We start from the raw sequence: 24,502 nt of genomic DNA on the forward strand, positions 1-24,502 counted from the left end.
GCTCGTTCCAACGAGCACACTTTGCCATGTAATAAAATGGCACAGGTTCTGAGGACTGTGCCGTGAGTTCCACCTTGCCATTCTTCACAGCTTCCCTATTTATTTGCAGCGCAAAGTGGGGAGAAAACTAATGCTATTTGTATTTGTGAAGTGGCATTACTTTTGATAGTTAAGGTGGAAACTATGAGCGATTTGAATTGAGTGCCCCTGATTTTTTTTGCTGGCAAAATTTGAAATGTACCTTGAAATTTGGTAGAAAATGGTGCCGGAGTGGATTATATTTCCGCAAATGTCGGAAATCCATCCACAGTGCCCATTCTGTAATTTCCTCAAAGAATTCCAATAAATCTGTTCAACACAACCTGTCTTTCATAAACCCACGTTGGCTTGAAATTGTTGCCATTACTCTTATGAAATGGTCTTGAACTGTTTCCTTTATAATAGGCTGCGAAATATTTCCTATGGTCGATGTCAAAATAACAGGAGTATACATTACTCACATCATGTTTCTGACCTTTTGGCGTAGATTGACATAACATTAGTTATTTTGCAATTTTTAATTTTCAATGAGCTGTGTCAAACTATAGCCAGGTTCTCCAACTTCTACTCTTATTTTTGGAAAACTTGGATGAATTCCCTCCAGTCCTGGTTTTTCAAAGTATTTGTGTTCCATGTTTTTAAAATCTATTTCATTGCTCTTTCTCTCCCCAGCCAGCCAACGACAGGAATTGGAGGGACAGACCAGTCCATACCGTCCCCAAAACCTAATCCGAGTTGTCTTTCAAGCATTTGTGTTTTCCACTCCAAAACCCGCTCTGTTTCCATCAGGATAACATGTCAATTATCTCTCACAGATGCTTTTATTAACATAAAAGACTGATGCTGTTTCTGATCATTTGATGATTTTAATTTTAACTTCGAAAGTTCCGGTGGAAATCAACTAATTGAGTAATAGCAAAAGTGGCAACCAGGGAATCGGTGTATATTGAAAATATAGTTAGTGTTAAAAATATCACCAACTTATTGTAATGACAGTGAATAAAGACTTGAATTATTATATTAGCTGCATTTAAATGGTGCAAATGATTTATTATACTTCAGTGGAATGTAAAAAAAAGCACATTTCTCTATTGCTCCATTTAATCTACCGCTCCTACATCTCCAACATTTCTTAATGTGTTTTGGAAGAGAGAATGTTGGTTTTGCGTCTGGAGTAGTGATGCACACAGGGTCGGATATTGCAATGGAAATTGTGTTTCAGTGCTTTTATTGTTAGGTGGAAACCTTTCATGAGTGAATATAAAAACAAATGGAACAAAAAGCGACAAATTAGTCTTCAGTATTGCAGGAATATACATTCTTATCTCACAGCTGGTTGGTTTCTGTTCAGAGGGAAATTAGCTTGAAAAACCATTGGCCAGGAGCCAGAATACAAAGACTTTAATCCAAGCGCATACGTTCAATTTCAGAAATTAAATTAAAATAATTTGATAGAATTTTTTCAGTTTCAGTTTGTGGAGTCCTGCAGCTCAGTGGTTAGAGTGCTCGTCTTGCAAGCGAGACACCTGGGTTCAATTCCAGGCACAGAGAAACCTTGGGCAAGTTTCCTTACTCCACACACCTAATAATAATCCCTCCAAAACAAAACAATAATAATTGGTCATTTTCAATCCACGACTGTTTGCGGGACACTGCTGTGCGCAATTGGCTGCCGCGTTTCGCCCACAAATATACGGTCAATTCACTTTACAGTCTATTCTGTGAAGCCCTTTGAGACGTCGAGAAGACATAAAAAGCGCTATATCAAATGCAAGGATTATTATTATTATTATTTTAGCCACTCCTCCCTCTGCCCCCACACTTCAAAGGGATATTTCTAGATAAAATATTAAAACAGTCAGCAGCACTCTTGTCTCTGGGTCAGAAGATTGTGGGTTCAAAGCCTACATCAGGATTTCAATGCTGCGTTATCAAACTCAAAGGGTAGAGTTAACGGAGATGACATCCTTCAGGTGGGATGTTAAAACAAGATCCTCTCTCAGATGGTTTGAGCGGTTAAAGATTCCACGGCGCTGAGTTAATCGGTAGTTCAACAAGCTGGTTAATTGATTTGGTGTAGGTAAACAGTCCACATTGGGTATCGAATAGGACTGATTTTCACAATGTTAAAAATACAGCAAGTGAAAGTATATCTACAGAACCGGTAATTCAGCCTTTCGCTGTCCAGGGGCCCCAGAGACAAACTGACACACCCCAATTCTCGCTATTAACGTAACCAGAACTCAATTTTGACCCTTTTTTGTTTAAACGTCGGGTTCTTAGATTTTGAATTATTGACGCCCACCTCATCTGAATACATCTGTTCTCAGCCGAAGACTTATTTTTCAGGTTCACTGTGTAAGTTCTTTGTCATTCACATCGGGTTTCAAGGCTATTCCTAATCAACCAGATAATGAAACGTTCATGGCTGCTGCTCTTACATCACAGGAGAGGACATTGTGATCTCGGTGGCCTGTCGTTTCCACAAGTGCTTTGATCTAAATATTCTGAGATTGTCGGGTTGATCTTAATGTTCAAAAGGCATCATTCATTTAGACCTTATGAAACCCTTTATAGTTGCAGAGACACTGTAAAAACCTGCACATTACTGGGTTGCTTAACACAGCGGGAACATCTCAACGAGTTAACTGTCTGCCAGGAAGCCACATCGACCTTGATTTCACTTCATACATTTCCTCTTTGCATATGTTCCAATCACCACAGCAAACTTCCCCTTGTCATCATTATCCTCTTTAACTAAAACGTGAACCAGTGTGCGAAAGATAATGCAATGTACCGAATGTAACTGAGCCATACAATTATTCAATATTTTATTTAAAAAACAGTACATATAATATTCCATACTGTGAAATACTGAACAGTTAAAATATGTATTTTAACAAAAAACATTTGTACAACTGGCAAACATTCAGAATTAAGTCAATACGTTTTAAATCATTGTATGTTTTAATGCACAAATCCCATATCTTAAATAGTCTGTTGCGGAGTTTTCATTCATTCAATACATTTTTGCTGTTTATGCTGTGCATTTCTCTTCATACCACCATCTGATACAATAATTTAGTAGGCCCATCTCTATAAAATATCTTTTTGAATTTATTTGAGCAACATTATTGGGTAATATGTGAGAGCAGAAGTAATATAGTGTAACATACTTTTAGTCCAGTTCGGACCTTTTCCTCAGTGCTAACTACATGCTTATTTACAATGTCAGGGCAGTAGCCGAAAATCTGAAGACCCAAGTATCCTATGTGATGTCTGGAATTCCTTGCTACCTTCAATATTTCCATCCCTATAATAATAATAATAATAAATCTCAGCTTTTTTTTGGTCAGCCGGGTGTCTAGTACATGCAGAAACCCATCACCATGCTTTAAGAGTATCCAAACCAAGTTGAGAGTTCCCTGCATCCCAACTATACATGGAAATTCCAGATAGTTTGCTGGAATGGAACTCTCTCTCTCCCCCTGGAGCGCTGCATCCTGCTTATCTAATTCCAGAAAGTATTAGGTGCAGGTTGGCAAGGGCCAAGGCTTGGGAACTTCAGAGTGTGTGTTGACTACTGTACCTTAGGAGCAACACAGCATGAATTTTATGTCTTTGTGAGACATTGCCATGCACAAATTGGCTTCTGTCTTCACCTACAAAAAATACACAGTCACTACACTTAACAGTAAATCCTGTGAAGCGCTTTGAGACGTCTTCCCGACATGAAAGTTTCTATACGTTCTCATCACTGGTGACTGATTCAAAATGTTGATTTTTTTTATATATGCCATGTTTTTCCGATGGTTTATATCTGATTTGAAATGTCCGTGCGTAAATCAGTCTTCAAGGCAATCCACTGTCTGAAGTACTTGGATAGGTTACGAATTGCTATCTCGAATGCAAATATTAAAGCATACAACAGCTTATTCTACCTCAATCTCTCTCACTCATGCAATATTGTGGTCATGAAGTAGTCTGACAAATTGCCAGTCTAATATCCACTCAACATTCAGAGCCTCAAATGTGTAAAAAGTTAAATCCCAACATATAATGACAATATTGCTCTTTGGTTCATGTATATACGCACTTTCAAAGCACTTTATCATTCATTTAGAAAAGAACCTACACCATGCATTCACAGTTCAAGCATTTCTGTGGATATTGAGATAACCAAGTACAAAGTCCTTTTAAAGTCTGGGTATCCATTTTAAATAAGTTTTACATAAATATCTCAGGACAGTTTGAAAATCAACCAAACGGGATCTTTTGATATTTAAACCTAGGAGCGGAATCAGTCAGCAGGTTACAATAACATTCGACCAATTATTGACATCAATTGAGATTGAAATAATTACAGAAACACAGATAGCATATACAGGTATTTCCTTTTTCTTAAAACTCAATTTACTCAATCGGAAAAGCAATACTAAAACAAAGGCAACTAAATCTTGCCCAGTATACTCAGTCTGGGTAGACAGTGTAGGCTTTGGTTGGCTTATTAATAGGAAAAAGTAGCTTGTAAGAAGCCTATTCCTAGATAATGTTTACATTTAAGGCAGTAGAAAGCACTTAAGCAACTAGTATTAGCCTACAGGTATAAATTGTATGGTGAGTATATCAGACCTGCCAACTAGCATTCTTTCATATCTGATGTGCAAAGTATTGTAAGCATTAGAATTAACAATGTTCAAACAGTCACAGTGCATTCACAGTACAACCACTGTTTACCTTGTTACATATAAAGTTCCATTTTCGCAAGTTGAATGCTTTGACTAAGAATTACTATGTTGGACCTATCCATAACTGCAGCACTAAAATTTTTTACCAATTCTCCACAGTTTTCATCAACGAAAAAGAAACAATTACAGAATTACCGTACGTTTTAAATGCGTATCATTTGTTATTGAGCACAAACTGCAAACTAGTGTTGAGTTACTATGCTGCCTTGTTATACAATGTGCAATGGAACTAACCTTTGTAATCTCGTGAATTGCACAAAATCTGTATCTCAGCAAATCGCGTATGTGCACTTGCACTTCGAGTGCAGATGTGTATCTTGGAGTGCAGTTCATGTTTGATGGCAAACTTGCCCGTTGATTGTTTCTCTAGTTTGAATAAGCCGAACAGCTTTCTTCTGTGTTTGCAAATTTCTAAGCAACTACAGTACAAACCTACACAAGATTGCTGATTAGTAAGAACCTCATCTAACATATGTATAAAATCAATACAATTCTAAGATCTGTAATACAAAGTTTTTTCCATTTGTAAAACTCCAGAACAATAAATTGGTTTGATAAACCTATGCTATGTACTTCTCTATGAATAGCTTATACATAACTACTGTAGGTGTGGTTAGCAGCTAATTTTGGCTTTGAGAAACAGGATTTTATTGCGCCTTTAGATTTTTTGATAATCCCTTTAAAACAAACTAAAGTTTGCCTACAAATACACAGTCACTACACTTTACAGCAAAATCCTGTGGAGTGCTTTGAGATGTTTTGATGCCGTGTTGAGCGCTATATCAAATGCAAGGATTATTACTATTAATAAACAATAAGTGGCGCAATATGTTCTCATTTTAAGACTAAGTTACTTCTTGAAACAATCCTAACTTAATTTGAGAAACCTCTGTTTTTTTTAAACATTACAAATGAAGACAATAGAGTAGGCAATGTAGAAACAAATCGGATTTACTGAAATAGTTTCACCTGAGAACATCCCTAAATGGCTAAAAAAAAAGTAATGAAATAAGGTTAGAATTTTCTTTTTTTTTAAAAAAAAGTAATTCTTCCTCACTCCATAAAGGGAGGGAAAACAAGATTCTCCTGGTGTTTCAAATCCAAGGAGATTTGTACCATTAACCAAATCTCTACTAAATAAACAAAGCACCAACATACAATCCTAATCGATTACTTGAAACAATACAGAGCTTATATGGTTTTTTTGGTATGAGTGATTATAAACTAACTTGATTTTTTAAATTTTTTGCAGAATGTTCTTCTTGCTATCCCCTTCCACAAGTGTGTGTGTGTGTGTGTTTTTCATTTTGCTTCCTTCATGCCAAATTATCATTATAACTTGCACGAGGTCAGTCATGTCGCCTTGGCCAGAACTCCACATTTGTGGCTGCTCGAAAAGCAGAGCAGTTCAAAACCGGTGGAAGAGACAGAGATTGGCACTAAAATATGCGATCATTTGAATATTAAGTGCCTGGCGGTCCTGCTGTTCTTCAAACAATTCAAGCGCTTGCACCTCGGAGATCGAGTTTGTAGCTCACGGTGATATCTTCAGAGGCTTCCCATCCTTGTCATACTGATACACCAGCATTTTGATACAGTGAGAGTTGGCAGGAGAGATCCAGGGGCTGCTGGTGATCGAGAAGTTGTGATTCGTGTAGAAATGCACTGGCTGTTTCTGGCACTTGAGGAAGGCCTTTAGTGTACCGGCTGCCATGGTGCGAAAGCGTTTGCTGATAAAGCAGTACAGGAAGAAGTTGATGGCCGTGTTCAGCAGAGCCAGCATGTTGGCGACGTCTGACACTATGTGTACCAGCCAGCTATTGTTTATGGGCGACACGTAGAGATGGTAGAGAATCATCACCATTCTCGGCGCCCAGAGGATTGCGAATATGGTTGTAATGGTGAGCAAAATGGCTGTGGTCTTCCCCGTGGAATAGCCCCGCATCCGGAAGTTACTTTTCCTCTTTAGTTTGTGAATGATGATTGAGTTCAGCACAAAGAAAATCGAGCACGGCACCAAGTACACGGTGAAACAATGAACCCAGATGAGGACGTGGTGCATGGAGGTGCTTGTGTAGTTTTCACTCCAGATGTTCGGCCACCAGTAGTATGGTATGCTGGTCAAGAAACAGGTGACGTACACACATACTATGACTCTGCGAGTACGCGCAGGGTAGGACACGGTGTGGTACTTGAGCGGATGGCACACAGCAATGTATCGATCAATGGTCAACGGGACAGTTATCCAAATAGATGTGTGGTTGGAAGAGAACTCCAGGATGCCGATGATTTTGTCCAGTATCTCAGGCAGCTGCTGGCTCAGAATGAAGTCTTCCAGCACAAAATCGAGGAACACTATGAAGAAAAGGACTAGGATGTCTGCGGCCGCCAGTGCCAGTAGATAATTGTACGACGACTTCTGTCGGCGAGCCACTAACCGTGACAAGATGATTACTGTGAGGATGTTGGCTGCGGAAGAAAGAAGAGTTAACTTAGACACGTATGTACAGCATAAGCTTCCATACAACAACAACAACAACTTGCACTTACATAGCGTCCTCCACGCAGGGTAGAGTGTCAGAGCGGTTAACGGTGACGGAGCCTGACTCCGAGCCGGCGGGTGGTGGGGAAGGAGGAGGTAACCGTAAGCACGGTTGAAGAGGAAGGGTTTCAGGTGGGACTTCAAAAAGGAGAGAGGGAGCAAGCCAGAGGGATTGAGGGAGAGTGTTCCAGAGTTTTGGGGTGTAGTGGCTGGAAGAGTGACCTCCGATGGTGGGTCAGAGGGTTTGAAAGACGAGCAGGAGGCCGGTGCCAGTCGAGCGGAGGTGACGGATGGTGGATTGGTGAGTGAGGAGGTTCGGAGAGGTAGGGATTTGAACACGAGTGTGAGGATCTTGAAGTCGATCCGTTCGGTGATGAGATGTGAGTACGGAGTTTGGTCCGGGTCAATATTCGGGCGGCAGAGTTCTGAAACTGTTGGATTTGTGTATTTCACCCACAAATATACAGTCAATTCACTCTACAGTATGTTCTGTGAAGCACTTTGAGACGTCTAGAAGATGTGATAAGGCGCTATACCAAATGCAAGGATTATTATTATTGTGGTTGGTTTCTTTACCCAAGAGGGGGGTAAAACGTGTATCATTATTGAGTGTTCTTTCTACTGATTTGAGATCATTGTATTTTTCCCCCATGTTCAGTGCCTTTTACATATGTTAATTAAATATTGACACAATCACGTATTTTATTGTATTTTTGCCTTCCTTGAGGGGGGAAAAAAGCAGCAAAGCATACTGTCCATTTTGGTATCTTTCTGACTGAACCTACATTGAAAATCCACTTCATATTCTGGTGGGTTTGAGTACATCTACTGTATTTGGAATCAGTATGCACATGGATATCTGTCACCACAAGTGTCTATGTTTCTTCCTTCTGAGCATTTTCTCCTCGTACTTTACAAGGAGAAAACTTTACCCCCATCCCTACATTGCTATTCTGCAACAGTAATGCTTGAGCACCAACTAAACAACATTTTTATTATCTGATTTGAAGGCATTTCATGCCTGTAGCAAAACTACTGAAACCTTGAGTCAAATTGTTTATTTCCTCAGGCAACTGTAAGGAATCACTGATGTGCTGTCTGAATTCTGAGAGCGTTTGCCAAAGATTACTTGTAAATCCTGTGTTACATTAACTACAGTGAGAAATAATCCATCAGAGTTTGACTTTTTTTTTAGATATTTGGTCTTATAGACTGACCTATTGGAATGTGACTGCATTTCACTCTGTTGGATCCACAACAACAACAACAACAAAATTATATTTGTAAAGCAGATCTAAAAACTCATATGTTATTTATTGTGGTTATATAATGCTGACTGAACGCATCAAACTGCTTCCCTTGGGTTAGAAGCATATAGCCTTTAGATGCAAGCGCCAAAATCCGCAAGACTTCCTGTGGCTGTGATTGTGATATTGGAATAGTCAAAGCCAGTGTTTCATACCTGGACTGATTTGGTTTCTTCTTGAAAGGTGATGGACCAATATTAAATGAGTCTGCCAGGTTATTCAATCTAAAGACATCTCTGGCGTGAACTGCCTGTGAGGTTATCATTGGTCTTTGAAGTGATCATTGAGAAACACTGGCCAAAGCTGTTCCCTCAGTGATGTTATCTCCAACCTTTTCATATTGAGTACTATATCTGTCAGAAACACTGCAAGTGTGATAACTTCACATCAGATAAAACTCGCCCTTACCATCCAGCAGCAACACGTATGAACATTATTTTAAGGTAAATCTAATCAGAATTATAGGTGTGACACTGCCTGTGCATCAGTTCACCGGCTCCTTTTCTACCATTGAATATTTGCAGAACAGAAGATGGTGATTTAACCCATTATGTCTGTACTGTAGTCCCGTTAGAACTATCTGCTCTTACCCCATTCTCCTTGACCTTTCTTTTTGCCCTTCAGCATTACAGGATGTTCCTCATATATAGGGGTATTTTGTTATATATAATAAACTTTGCAGTTAATAAAGCGCCTTATCACATCTTCAAGACGTCTCAAAGCGCTTCACAAAATATACTGTGAAGTGATTGTCTGTATATTTTGTGGGCGAAACACGGCAGCCAATTGCGCACAGCAGTGTCCCACAAACAGTCATGGATTGAAGTGACCAATTTATTATTATTATTTTTAAAGGAATTATTACCCCCGGAAAAGCGATCCGCTAATCAACTAACAACCAGGTTCCTACTTACTCCTAGGTAAACAGAGGTGTATGGAGTAAGGAAACTTGCCCAACATTTCGCTCTGCCGAGAATTGAACTCAGGTCTCCACATGCCAAAGGTAAGGTTTTATTATATATATATATAATATATGTAACCTTGGCTTTGACTGCAATCGCTGTATCCACAATGCAAATGAAGGATTAGTTTAATTTTAATAAACAACCATTATTTCTTTTGTGGAGGAAAGCGAGATGGGATTGATAGACCAAGGAAGAGGGCTGCATACCCGAGATAATGAGAGCAAGCACAGACATTGAGATTTTACACTTGCCAATGACTGTATTTAGGAATGATCAAAAATTAGATTTGAAATTTGTGCATGTCTTTTAACCAAGTTATCTTCTGGTTGTATTTAGATTTTAACAGAAAATCGTACGTTTCTTTCCTTCAAGGGAAAACTGCCTGGGGATGGACCATGTTAATTAAGTGATTTTCCATAGCAATGCTGGTGATGATTAGGAGCAACAAAACTGCTCCTAATGTTTCACGGAGAATGAAAAGCTCATTAAACGAATACGGGAAGCATTAGCCGAAGGACGAGCAATGCCAAACTTTTAATAAAAGTGGCTTAGTTGATTTCAAATATAAATGATGACATTTGAAGTTGAGGCTCGTATGACAAGGAGTTATTCTATCCCAGCACAGAAGTTTGCAGAAAATTGAGTTGAAAAGCCAATGTTGGACATTGAACAGAATTTCAACCAGCGCTGAGGCGATTGCAGTATCATTGGAGAAGAAAATGTAGGTCGTTTTCTGTTAGTTTGTCGGTAAATCTCCTTTTGTATTTTCGCAGCTGGTGTGAACATGTTTTTGCACCACTTGCGTGATTGGTTTCAATGCTAGTAAGCAGTCGTTTAAAGCAAATTCCTCTTCAGAACCTTGAGTTATTAATCTGCACGAGAGAGAGAAAAGCTCCTCATTGACAAATACCCCCCACTATCTCTCTATGGTTCTCCTTCATCCATTTACACTGAATTAGAATCGCTCATTCTCACGCAGCAACTCATTCACAGTCATTCATTCTCTCAGTAATTGAATATGACTGATAAATATTGGAAAAAAATCACATTAAGGTTTATGTGTAAATACACCCTCAAAACAAATTTGCAGTATTTGCAATTGTTTTTTTTCTCCCCTTACAGATTCTGCTAGTAGTTTGCTTTCAAGAAATAGGATTTCTTTCACCATTTATTTCTGGATTTTAGCATTACCTTAAAATCTTTACCTCTTTGCTATGGTGCAAGTTTTACCGCTAAGAGTATATAGGAATTTCATTTAAATGTTATTAACCTGTGTTTTCAGGTTACAAATAGGCTTTGGTATGAGTAGGCAATGCTTCACATTGATGCTGCTATTGGATGTTTCCAGCAGCCGTTATACTTAAGGATATAATAAATCTGATCTTTATTGATCTGGATGTATTTGACCAGTCAGTTCAGAGGCATTGATTGTACTTTAGGTCAATCTGCCTATTCTGGAGACAAATAGATGTTTTGGGTGTTTTACATTAATGTGTGTTCCAAGGGCAAGATACTCTGTGTGTTTGGGCTCAACTAGTTTGAGGAAAGAACTAAGTTTTAACATACAAACCACAACATGCTATACAGTAAACTCCTGATAACTGGTCACCCCCAAAGGAAAAGGTCTCGGTGACTAATTATCCACATATGTAAATACACGCTTGGCGGGCACTGCATTGTTTTCAGATGCTGTCCCACAGAATAGATGTTGAATGAGATTGCGTCTACCTGTTCAGGTGATCCCACGTTAAAGATCCCACGACGCTATTTGAAAAGAGATGGGAGTTTCTCCCAATCCTCCATTTAAAAAAATATATTAGGGGGAACTCACTTGACAACTGTGTGCAAATTGGCTGCTGCATTCAAATACATAGTCACAACACTTTACAGTAAAACCCTGTCGAGCGCTTTGAGGTATCGCAAAACCGTGAGGTGTCGTATCAAATAAATAATAATCCTTGCATTTGCTATATAGTGCTTTTCAAGTCTTCTCGACGTCTCAAAGCGCTTCACAGAATAGACTGTAAAGTGAATTGACCGTATATTTGTGGGTGAAAAACGCGGCAGCCAATTGCGCACAACAGTCGTGGATTGAAGTGACCAATTTTTTTATAGCTTTTTTTTGAAGGATTATTGTCAGGCGTGTAGAGTAAAGAAACTTGCCCAATGTTTCGCCCTGCCGGGAATTGAACCCAGGTTTCTCGCTTGTGAGGCAAGCGCTCTAACCACTGAGCTACAGGACTCCTGTATGTAATAATATTCATAATCCATGCATTTATAATCCAAAATGCAAGGATTATAAGTGTTATTATTATATTATTATTATTACTATTATAAAGACCCCAAGCCAATGTTTAGACCAATGTAATGACTTGCGTTTGAGTTAGAGCAGGATGTTTAAACTGGGAAGTATCTGGCAGCGAGATCCAGACAGGATTTTGATGGAGATGTTCTGATGAACTCATAAGCCATCTGAGTGAAACATGAGCACTTGAATGAACATAAACAGACGCCTGGCAGTGAATCATTGCTTTACACGCACACTGTCAGACGAGTTTTATTCCTTGCAATAGATACATTTTTTAAAAAAATATGTGGGTTGTTTTATGCGGTTTATTGGGGGAATTCTGAGGACAATGAAAATCGTTTGGCACAAAGGAAAAGGTAATAAAGTCGACAGTGATGAAGGAGCTGGATGCACCTTGGGCTTGTTTTGCATATTGTGCCATATATTGTACACTAAAATCTGAGGCAGTTCACGGACTGTGATTAAATGTCTTTCAAAAGGCAGGGCGCACATTTCTCAAGCGCGGATAGGTAATGCAGATGTCAGTCCAAAGTTGTGTTTCGCCCTGAAAATATACAGTCAATTCACTTTACAGCATATTCTGTGAACGCTTTGAGACGCCTCGAAGACTTGATAAGACGCTGTATCAAATCCAAGTATTATTATTGCGCATTATTTTTTAGTAAGCGGTACAGTGCAAACAAACTCTACTGTCACCCAATAGCTCAGGGGTAAGCTAATGAAACTCCCCCCCCACCCCCCGGTGAGGGGAATCGTATTTGAATCAGCAATTGAATTGAAACAAAACCTCTAGCTCAGTACCTTTTCACGTGGAATCGGTACACCAACTCCAGTTACTGTGCTTCAGTCTATTAATATAGTATTCATCCTCAAACTCACCCGCTGTACATTAGTGCTTTGAGAGTAAACGATGAAGACAAAGAGCTACTGATCTGGTGTACAGAACAATATAATATCACGTCTTTAGATAGTTTGCCGAGTGACATGCATCGTACTGTCATCCAAAAGACTTGGATAGGATGATGGGGCTACTGACATGTTATCTATTGTACATCACAAGAAGAGTATAACAGAGAAAACTGGAAAAAAATAAAGTCTAAAATATTGTCCTTTGTATCTCCCATTTATAGAGTTTGAATTACCTTTCATTCCTGTAATTATTAAGGCTGCAGTGGTAGCCTGGCAGATAATAATAATAATAAAAATAATAATAATAATAAAATAATCCTTTCATTTGATACAGCTCCTTTCACTTTAGGAGGACATCTCAAAGAGCATTGCTCTGAAGTGTAGCAACTGTATTCTGTAGATCTGTTTCTATTTACCTTTACTTCCATTTCAGATTCTTTAAGTTTTCATTATTAAAATCGGTTTTGGAGCCGACTAGAAGTCTGACATCAGACCAGCTCCACCGCATACACGTGGTCAGAAGGTGCTGTTCCCCCAGGCCATCTACCATGTAACCCCCGATTTTCACAAATTTTCATTATTATTGGACAGAGTGAGTGTGACTGGATACATACACCTTACCCACTCTCAGGCACATTCATTTGCTCCAAAGGTCAGTCTGCAAATGCCGACTGATATAAGGTGTGATCTATTGCCTCACTTAAATGAACTAGCAGAGGTCAGACCTCACGTCTACGGAAATAATAACACTTTCAAATGTCAGTGCAGCTTCAGACAATTCTGTTCTCTGAATTGATCTCACCTTCTTAATAACCCCACTTTGTATTAATATTTGTTAGTTCCATGTAAGCCAGAACAGTGCATAATGCTCCAAGATTCATCACTCATTCTGCCCAGTACTTGGTGTGTTGCATTTTTCATTTAATCATCGTAAATTAAAATGTAAAAGCTAGGCTTGTGTAGATGCCAATGTGCAGCCTTCATATGTATGGAATGTGCATGCGAAAAGAAATATGGTAACTGTCAGCTTACCCACTGAGAGCAGAAAATTCAAACAGGGCTACTCCCTTTATTCTACTTTCGAGAATTTACCCAACTCTATAAATGCAACTGTAGATTTACTGTGAATGAAAGATATCCTTCATTTTTAATTTGTATATTAATCTTTCCACTTGAAGCCTTAACTCATTGCCCTTCTTTCTGTGGAATGATTTCTCCTATCTCGGTGTCTGCAGTTATTCATATATAATAATAATAATAATAATCCTTGCACTTGACATATCGCCTTATCACGTCCGTCTTCGAGATGTCTCAAAGCGCGTCACAGAATATACTGTAAAATGAATTGACTGAGGATTTTGTGGGCGAAACGCAGCAGCCAATTGCGCGCAGCAGCGTCCTACAAACAGTCGTGGATTGAGCAACTGAATTATTTTTTGAAACGCAGGTCTAACCGAATTATCTCAACAACAACTTGCATTTATATAGCGCCCTTCACAAAGGGGAAACGTCTCAGAGCCCAGCGCTGTCTCAGTGTGAGCTGCCAAGGCGTGCAGTGTCATTGAGGGTTCAGGCAGCACCAATGCACTGGAGGCTTGCACCTGCCAGCAGCAGCAGATGCTGGATGCAGAAGTTTCAGGAATTAACACCAATATGCTACAGACGTGTAGATTACATTTCGCCCGCATTGTGCTCCATTCACAGCATCAGGTCCTTTGAGGTTATAAAGGAGCCGATCACGAGATCAGCTCTTTATTAATAATTAAACAAACAAAAATCCCCCCTTTCAGCCTTCTGCACGCGCTCCAAGGTTTGTTTCAATCTGATTTGCAACACCTTGGGGTGGAATGGAAAGTGCGGTATCAATCAATCTTCCCTTTTCACTCTGCTAAAGGGTCAGCAGTTTCATGCCCTGCAGGGTACAGGCAGCGCACGATAAGGCAACACTTGATCGCAAATACCTTCCATTGTGAAACTTGTAAAAACACTTTTCAGTGCTTTTGTTGTTGGTTCGCACTTCAGCAATCCGCTATCAAATTGAAGTCGCGGGAACAAAGGTGAACACAGCAGTAAGCCAAACAAATTGAACACAATCCAGTTTAGACTTTTGCCGTGAGAACCATTTCAACTAAATTGTTGTCTTGGGTAAAACCGAAGTGCCATTGTAATTACAATAATAATCTTTGCATTTGATACAGCACCTTCCCACATCTTCGAGACGTCTCAAAGTGCTTCACAGAATATCCTGTAAAGTGAATTGACTGTATATAATAGTGTTGCATGAATATCACAAACTTTAGCGGAGATGTCAGACATTCACAGGAACCATTGGTTCAGATCTGTTTCTTGTATTTAACTGGATTAGGCCATAAAACATTTCAATCCTTGAAACGTTAGCGCATTTGAAACCGTATCAGAAAACGTGTGCCAAACGTGAGTTAGCCTGCACAGTGGAGGGTGCTATTGGGAGGAGGCAGGTCACTATGTTAGCAACATCTAGTTTTGTGGGTGAAGCTTGAGTTTGAATGTAAGCTACTGACAGCAGTTAAACACGAGTCTCCTGGTCTATAGCGCAGTGCACTGGTCGCGAGCATTAAGGATTTGGAGAGCTGAGGTGAATAACCTGAAATAGAAGTAATTTGACTGATTCCAAAGAGCAAGACTGCACCCTGAACCTTTCAGTGCAAAGAAGAGTGTGTGGGCAGTGGCCAACCTGTGGTGTGTCATCTACATGTACATCATCACAATAATAGAAAGTTAAAGAATGACGCGTGAAGACCTTAATGTCCCACACTCCATCTGTCTGTGGCTTTAGTCATCCTAAAGACTTGTTTTGCTCTCGCTCGATTGTGTTGCATAGTATCCGTTTGCCAGTCAAAAAACGACTCAGTTTTGTGTATTAAAAATGACTAAGGGATGGAGTGCTGTCCAGAATGAATGTAGTGTGTCAAAAACACCACTTATGGGTGGTAAACCTTTTCTCACCCGATTTGGAGTGCTGAAACAATCACCTCCACTGTACTAATTGAATTGAAAGCATCTTGAAGATTGCCAACATAACGCTGGTTCCCACCAAAGCAACACATTCTATTCCTTCCTTGCACAATTGTTGGTGCTTGCCGTTTGATAAAAGACTACGTGGCATTTAACTATCTCCCATTTAACTAATGAAACTTTGCTTGTTGCAAGAGAGGAATTCGAGCAATTTGAGGACCGTGAGTTATAATAATAATAATAATAATCCTCGCATTTTATACAGCGCTTTTCACGTCTTCTCGACATCTCAAAGTGCTTCACAGAATATGCTGTGAAGTGAATTGACTGTATATTTGTGGGTGAAACGCAGCAGCCAATTACACACAGCAATGTCCCACAAACTGTCGTGGTTTGAAAGTGACCAATTTATTATTGTTTTGTTTTGGAGGGATTATTATTAGGCGTATGGAGTAAGGAAACTTGCCCAAGGTTTCGTCCTGCCTGGAATTGAACCCAGGTGTCTCGCTTGCAAGGTGAGTGCTCTAACCACTGAGCTACAGGACTCCACGTACCCAGATATAAAATTTAATATCCTGAAATTAGCTAATAATCCTTGTATTTGGGAATATTTATATTTGAGTTGGGAACATCATACTATGTTGTTGTGCGCAATTGATTGCCGTGTTTCGTTCACAAAATATATACAGTCCATTCACTCTACCGTATATATTCCATGAAGCGCATTGAGACGTCTCGAAGACGTGATGAGGCGTAATATCAAATGCAAGGATTATTATTATTCTATTATTACGTGATCTGTACTTACTCGAGAGTAATTTTGACGGCCTTTGCCATTTAGTAATTTTACATTCATTGTGTAGCCTGAAAGAAAATCAGAAAGTTATTATTTAACTCATAAGGATCAGGTAGGGACTTCCTTATTGTCGAGATACATCTTTCTCCTTCCTTTCAAAGCACAAAATAGAGAGTGCTATGCTATTCGCTTCGGTTGCGTTTAAGCGGAACCTATCACACGTCTACACTGAAAGCAGTTTTTGGCACTTTACCTTCAAGAGGACTTTGAACGGTTTATCGAGGCATGATTGCTTCCGATCCCTTCGAACCACAGTTACTAATGCTGAAGAGAGAGGCAAAATTTACAAAGCCACAAAAAAGATTGAATCAGATAATAATGTGCAGAAAATCGTATGTTTCTTTTGCTGCCTTTAAAGTGAAATAGGTATCCTTTTTCGTATCCGTGAAGGCTTTGATGCAAATGATTATAACAGGCATTGCTGTCTTCATATGAAACCATTCAGTTCTTGGGTTTGGGGGCTTTCTATTAAAAAGTCAAATCTAGAATAATCGTGTTTTGAAAGCACATATTTTTATTCTTCAGTTACACAGTGAACAATAGATTTGCGGAAATGATTTGCAAGGCAGCAATATCCTCCAAGTGGTTCAACTGACAAACCGTACAAATGAATTTCTTACGGTTTGTAACAGTTTCAGAGCAGAAACGCTGCACACCCACAAAATGGCAATCGGCATCTGGAACAGGAAAATGCATTAATGTTTCAGCCATGACATTTCACCAGCGCTAAGTGTTGTTGGAAGATTAGACCTAAAACACTAAACCCATATCTCTCTTTCGGGTACTTCAATCCCTTAGGGAACAAAGCAAACCATATTTAACTTTGTAAGAGAAAGTAGTGTTTCAAAAGAAGCGTTCAAATGTAATCCCCCGGATAGAGAAAATGGTCTTTGGTCTAAAAGTCTTCCGGTTATTTGTTGATGGTTTGGGGAGTCCATGTTGGCCACTCGATAGTTTCTGAGAGTTATTGGTTAGCTGTTCCTCTCTTCTCTTCATTGTTACCATGGCGATAGCCAACAAAGAAGGAAAGCATCTTTACACAGACTACACTGATGTTATTTGTTAAATTACAGAACCACTACCTTGCGTGACTAGTCTGGAGACGGAAACTGCATAGTCATTTTAGCTAAGTACAACATTCGCTCTCTTTGTCTGTCTCCAGTCGTAGGCATTCACCTACAAAATGTACCACCACTACACTTTACAGTGCAACCCGTGAAGAGCTCTAAGACATCCTCTTGACGTGAAAGACGTCATAATCAACACTATTATTATTTGTCTTATCTGCCAGGCCACTTGAATGACAAATATAACAGGTAATAAATGCCCAATAAACAGCAGAGACATGGGAAACCCTTTGTACGTGTTTGCCTGACATGGCCTGTTTCTGCGATTCTATGAATATCCCCCCATCAATGGTGGTATGCCTGTCAATAAGGTAAGATGTTACTTTGCTTGAAGCAGAAGTATTTATTTGACTTGCTCAGCCAGGATCAGCGGCTGCCATAATGGGCTTAATTCTGTATATTGTTGAGATTGACTTCAGCTTGGCGTGAGGTCTGCTGTACGCATCAATAAGCTGCTTTTCTTCATCTCAATGAATTGCTTTTTGCCTTATCCAACTGTGCTCAGCACTCTGCCTGAACTTAGTGCGAGGAGAGGGGTGAGGGGGTGGCAGGTCTTGGGTTTCTCTGAAAGCCCAGGATGGTAGGAGACCTTAAAAGAACTTTATTGGATTAAAAGCTTAAAAAAAGGAAAACCCCAAATTTAGAGAGAGCATTTTCGGTTTGAAGTTGTCCGACTAAAAATAGAGAATAACATGGCGCGCAAATGAGATCTTGGGTCTATGCCGAGATCTTGTGACTGTGCATGTTGAACAGGGTTTTCCTTGGAGAAAACGCTGTTTAGATTAGAAGCACTTTTGCTGTCAGTCGCACAGTGGGTGCTGCAGGTCTTTGGCCACGGAGCTTCCCTGAGATGTTTGCATGAGAATTCAGGATGTCTCCAGCACCTCCTTCCTTTTCAGTGAATATGGAGCAATCAACTATAATTATGAAACCTAAATCTACTCTTATCTCCACTTTGGACAAAGGCTGCAATTAGCAACTACGCCTATTGGCACAACAGTCGACTTTCCAAATTAATTGAATGAGCTGATGTGGACAACACCATATCATTGATATGATGAATGAATATGGTGAATTGAAAATCACATACATTGATCTCACATAGTTAAGTTAAATAACAAAATATACGGTTGATTCACTTTACAGTATAGTCCGTGAAGCGCTTTGAGACATCCCGAAGACGTGATAAGGCGCTATATCAAATGCAAGGATTATTATTAGTAATATTGGGATGTCCTCCTGACGTGGACGGAGCAATGTAATTACAAATGTAATTTCTTGTTGTTTGTTTGTCTGTTTGTTTGTTGTTGCTGTCTGGTGAAGACATTCCATCAGAAATGGGTGAAATTTAGCCTCCCCACAAGATGGTTTCCTTGTAACATGTGCTGCTTCCTTCACCATCATTAGAAACCACAGAGATAGTAACCAGGATTACTGAGCTGATTAGTTGCACGGATTCAGATTGCATTTGGAGAGATGGAGTAGATTTAATGTATCATCATCAATATTTAATACGCAGGGTAAATGCTGGAATGCAATTTTCCAACCACTGGGAATCCAAACTGGCAAAGCTTGAGCAACATAATTGATTTAATAGAAAGCTATCCTTTAATGCAATTGTTAAACTACCGAATTTTAATGATCAATCTTTATTAACTTCATTTATATTTGCATGGATTATTTTCATTCGAGGAATTTAGTTGTAATCCTGTTCAAATGATTTTGGGCGTCCGTTTAGCTCGGTTGGTAGTACTCTCGCCTCTGAGTCAAAAGGTTGTGGGTTCAACATCTGCTTCAGAGCTTTGAATTCAGTTTAGGCTGATACTTTAATATAAGGTTGGGGTTCACTACATTGTTGGAGACGCTGTACTTTGAATGAGTCTGCCTGTTCTGGAGCTATATCAAGGATTAAGGGGACTGGGGATAGGGAATCAGACAAAGTGCTTGGCAAGGTACATAGCCAGCAGGACACAGAAAGAAATTAACTCTTTATTATAGTTAAGCATTGATTATGACTTGGATATGGAGGATAAGAACATAAATAAAACATAAGAAAGCACGGAATGAGAAAAGACATTTGGAGCCTCGAGCCACCTACTTCCAAAGCCACAGAGAACCTACAACAACAACAACAAAATTACATTTATAGAGTGTCTTTCATGTTGGGAGGATATCCCAAGGCGTTGGACAGTCAGGGTTCAGGATCCAAGCATGGGGTAGGGTGGGGTAGGGGTGGGAGGGCGACTGAAGGCACGATCGAAGAGGAGGGTCTTGAGACCGGCCTTAAAGGAGGCGAGGGAGGAAGCGAGGTGAAGGGACTGTGGGATGGAGTTCCAGAGTGTGGGGGCAGAGAGGCTGAAAGCCCGGACACCGATGGTAGGGCGGGTCTGGCGGGAGACATGGAGCAGACCGGAGCCCGATGAACAGAAGGAGCGGGCAGGTTGGTAGGGAGTCAGCAGGTCAGAGAGGTAGGAGGGGGCAAGGCCATGGATGGCTTTGAAAGTGAGGACGAGGATCTTGAATTTGATCCTCTGGGGGATGGGGAGCAGGTGGAGTCAGGTGAGGGTGGGGGTGATGGGGTCGTGGAGCCTGATGCGTGAGAGTACATGAGCTGCAGAGTTTTGGAAGACCTGCAGCTTGTGAAGGGAAGAGTTGGGAAGGCCGATGAGGAGCGAATTCCCGTAATCGAGCCTTGAGGTGACGAATGCCTGGGTGAGGGTTTGGGCAGCCTGAGGGGTGAGGCAGTGGCGGAGTCTGGCAATGTTGCGGAGATGGTGGTAGGCAGTGCCGGTCGTGGCGCGGATGTGGGGGAGAAAGTACAGTTTAGGGTCAAACAAGACACCCAGGTTCCTGACTGGCTTAGTGAGGTTGAGTGTGGAGCCGTGGAGGCTGATGCTGCCAGCGCCCGAGGTGTGGAGGCACTGGTGCGAACTAATCAGGAAGGTCTCGGTCTTGCCGCTGACCACAAACTGTCGCTCCGGAAAATAGTAAATGCATAAATATTTCCTGAAATCCAAAGGAAACCTCGCGACTTTTAACCATTCCAACACTCCCACCAACAAAACCCAGGCTCCTTCTCTTACAGACGAAGCGGAAGAAATTCCACCTGCGTCTAGATTTACGAAGCATTCCAGAATGTGCAGAATTTGGCAAATTGTTGAATCCGCCTTTAACGGTGAAGCGTGTTTTTCGTAGTTCCTAAAAATTGCAGCAGACAGGAATCAAGATTGAAGACTGGCAAATTCCGGATGTTCTGAAATGCTACGTTAATAGAGTGAATCTAGAACCCGAAGGAATTTTACCACAGAAATTTCCAACTCTCCCCCGTGCAATAAACTGGTGTACAATATTTGGAGACAAAGTAAGCAGATGGTGCAAAACCCATCTTTGATTAATCAATGACTTTGTTCCTCTCTCTGTCTCTCTGTTTGTCTGTCTCTTTCTCTCTCTCTCTCACACTCTCTCTCAATTCCCCCCCCCCCCCCCCCCACACCTCTCTCCACCTGACACTTTGGCAAGACTTGTAGCTTGGAACCTGACAGATTATTATCACAGTGTAATAGGGTAGAAGAAGGCAATTCGGTGGGATTAAAGTTTCATATAATCTGTGATGGAAGACTGCCCAATACTTTTTTTTGCGCTCAGCTGGGGTACCATGATGCAGCCAAGATTTTAGGAGTACAGAAGAGGAGCAGAGTCACCTCAGGGCAGCACTTGCTACCTCTCCAATTTTAGGGAGGCTGAGAGTGAGGTATTACCCTTCTCATTCTCATTCCAGTAACACCTACGACTTAGCAGTCTGTTTTGAATGGAAGGATCAAAGAGTTTGATTCAGTCAAGTGGTCGAGGTGGAGGATGATTTTTAGCATTTCTGATGCAACCTTTGATCATTTGCTGCAACTGAAGTAGTTTTTATGTTTGCTACACAAGGCGGTACTGGTCACGTATGTGATAAATCTGTATCCATCAGAGCAACACTGACTGCTGGTTTCTCAGCACCTTCAAATTATTTATTTTTTACCAATAAAAATATAAATGCGTGATGTATTTTTTAAAAGCAACACTGTCTGTGTCTCTTTTGGCCCTGGCTGTGTTTTGAAATGCAATTATTTTCAAAGCATTGTTTAAACAGTATACATCACTCATGTGTCTAGATGTTTCACTTCATTGAATTCGTTACTGAAAATAAATAGAGATAACTGAATAAACAGTAGCTTCATACTCAATTTGGCAAAAAAAAAGGGATTTTAGGACCAATTAGGAAGCCATCGAAACTTAAGATTTGTAGCTTTATTATTTTAGCTTTTGAAACCATTTTAATTCAAGCAACCATTTGCAGTGTTTTCCTAATTAACTTGTCCACACAAGAGTCTAGATTATTTTCACAGGATTTTTCCTAATCGTTTTTTTTTGACTGAATCAAACTCTTTGATCCTTCCATTCAAAATAGTCTTGCTTCTTTGAAAATGTGGCTTATTGCATGCATTTAAATTCCAGTAACAACTAAGTCATTATCATCATTTTTTTTTAAAGTCTTGTATAATTGTTAGAAGAATTAGAGAGTCAAAATATTTGGTAACTTGAGCCAATACATCTTAAGGTGAATCCTTCACGATCGACGCTCACCCACTGTCTGATTAAGATGTAGATGGGAGGTCAAACCTTATGCCTTGAAATTCATACGTTTAAAAACAGGTGTGTAAAAATTCTTGTCGTCTGTCTGAATAAGACGATGTGTTACTTTGAGTAAGTGACTGTAGTTCGATTGAAATTTTCCATCAGTGCAGAAGTAAATTTTTTTGCCCACTCCAATGAAATGTAAGTCCCAAGACACAATTGCTGCCTTTGAATAGTGTGTGAAGGAAAGTCCTGCAGTGATTTATGCTGGAGTAAAATGCTATCCATCATCCACTTAAATAAAAACTAAACTAGCACATTGATCTCATTTAACTTTGTTTCTTTTGTGGGTGTTTAAACTGGAACTTTTACAAGAATGCGGTGTTTTGATAACCAGAGACATCTTTTCTCCCCAACTCCTCGTCACAGAGATCTGATGTGGTTGCGCGATTCACTATTTTGATCAAGACAGTGGCACTGTGACATTAATATTGCACCAATTCAAACATTTTAGCTTTTGATTTTCAACAATGAAAAGGTTAAAGGAATCCATTTACTTGACTGTCAATCTGCACTGGGCAAGGGTGCGTGTGATTATTCCGTGCTTGGGTTGACAGTGGATGCTTAACACCTTCCTCTGCTGGGGTCCGAATGCACCTGAACCACAAATTACTTTGCCCCAAATTATCCATCCCAAAAAACTATCAGACTGCAGTCCCAATAAGAAGGATCCATCACGGACCCGTGTCTAATTGTGCTTTATCAAAGACCATAATTTGTATACATCTGCATATATTAAATATTGACATTAAATATAGTAATGCATTTCAGCATCGTTCTGCCCACACAAGGCTGTTTGAAAATTAATTTAGAGCCAATGTGTTAGAAATGAAGTGGTGCTGTAGTGATGTCAATAATCCAAAGTTTAAATCCCCTTGCCTGCCCACACAGATCATCAGACATCAATTAGAGCATAATTGCCTACCAGCTAACTGTTGTTTTGTAGCTTTTCACATCTCTAGATGATGAGATGATATAAAAGAACATTAAAGTAGTGAAAGCTTTCGTGTTAAAACACCCCAGTGCTACAGAATGTTTGTTTCCATGCCTCTGGTTCCGTTCTTTACAATAAATCAATCAATAAATATATAACAAATCAAGTCTCTATGCATTAGGTACGGTGATCAATGTACCATTTTCTAATGTAGTTAAACTGATGGTACTTGAGGGAATTTTTTCCCTTCTCCCCTCCCCAACTCCCTGTGCACATCAAACAATAAAATGTGCTACTTCAGGAAGTACCCAGACTGTTAGATAAAGAAACCACAAGTGTCGTGATAGAAGACGGTGAAATTCAGAAATCTTTTACCATTTCAATCTTTCTTTGTTCGGTGCGTTAAGATGAGAATTAATATAAATGGTAAAACAGCTCGAAGAATTCAGAAACATTTGGGTTCTTTTGCACGGGCATTTACAAAGATTTTTTAAAAAACATGTTAAAAAATTGCTAAACTCACCTGGTAATCCCAAGCAAAGAAGAAAGCTGTAGTATATGACAGGCACGAATCCTAAACCACATCCGTACAGGTTTCCATCATGGGAGAGCAGAGTGATGTTAGTGGTGAAAATATGATTGTGCTCCATGGACTTTCCTTGCTGGCTTCTGACTGTCTAGAGAAGTACATAGACAATGAATGCTGTTTCTTTTACTGAGGGTCTGTATCCAGTGTGCAGCTATATCCTTCTGCCCATGTTTAGCTCTGGCTTCTTCCACCTGCTGCTTGCTGCTAAGCTGGCATAATTAGGAGAAAGTGCAATGCTTTGACTGCCTCGCTCTTAAGGGAACTGTGCTGAAGTGTCATTAAAGGAGGTAAATTAATACGTTAAAATTTGATGATGTATGGTCACCTCTATTGGTCGAGTCTGCAGAGTATAATTCATGCAGTGCAAAAGCAATACCTCATAGCTAACTGCAGGAAAAGCGAATGGCTTTGCTGCTTATGAAGCTACACAGTACAGAAATCGGAATACGACTAGTGGCTTAAAAACATTTTATTCCCCCTCCCCACCCACACACCCCCCAGCAGCAA

General features: G+C 40.0%; 1 protein-coding gene across 1 annotated transcript; it reads right to left on the reverse strand.

Annotated features, from left to right (window-relative positions):
• Positions 1-6,321: 6,321 nt before the first annotated feature.
• gpr139 (G protein-coupled receptor 139) lies at positions 6,322-24,056 on the reverse strand. Its single transcript, XM_007893823.2, has 2 exons — positions 23,930-24,056; positions 6,322-7,256 (listed from the first exon to the last, which is right to left on the reverse strand). Exons 1-2 carry the CDS (start codon positions 24,054-24,056, stop codon positions 6,322-6,324), a joined length of 1,062 nt encoding a protein of 353 aa, XP_007892014.2.
• Positions 24,057-24,502: the final 446 nt, after the last annotated feature.

The sequence above is a fragment of the Callorhinchus milii genome, unplaced genomic scaffold (genome assembly GCF_018977255.1).
Source record: "Callorhinchus milii isolate IMCB2004 unplaced genomic scaffold, IMCB_Cmil_1.0 Scaffold16, whole genome shotgun sequence".
Lineage (NCBI taxonomy): Eukaryota > Metazoa > Chordata > Chondrichthyes > Chimaeriformes > Callorhinchidae > Callorhinchus > Callorhinchus milii.

What these genes read in the sequence shown, in the direction of transcription:
- gpr139 (XM_007893823.2), bottom strand. Translation starts at nt 24,056, where the DNA reads ATGGAGCACAATCATATTTTCACCACTAACATCACTCTGCTCTCCCAT. An exon ending in TCTTTGCTTGGGATTACCAG is followed by an intron (nt 7,257 to 23,929) that starts GTGAGTTTAGCA and finishes TTTCTTCCGCAG; the next exon opens with CCAACATCCTCACAGTAATC.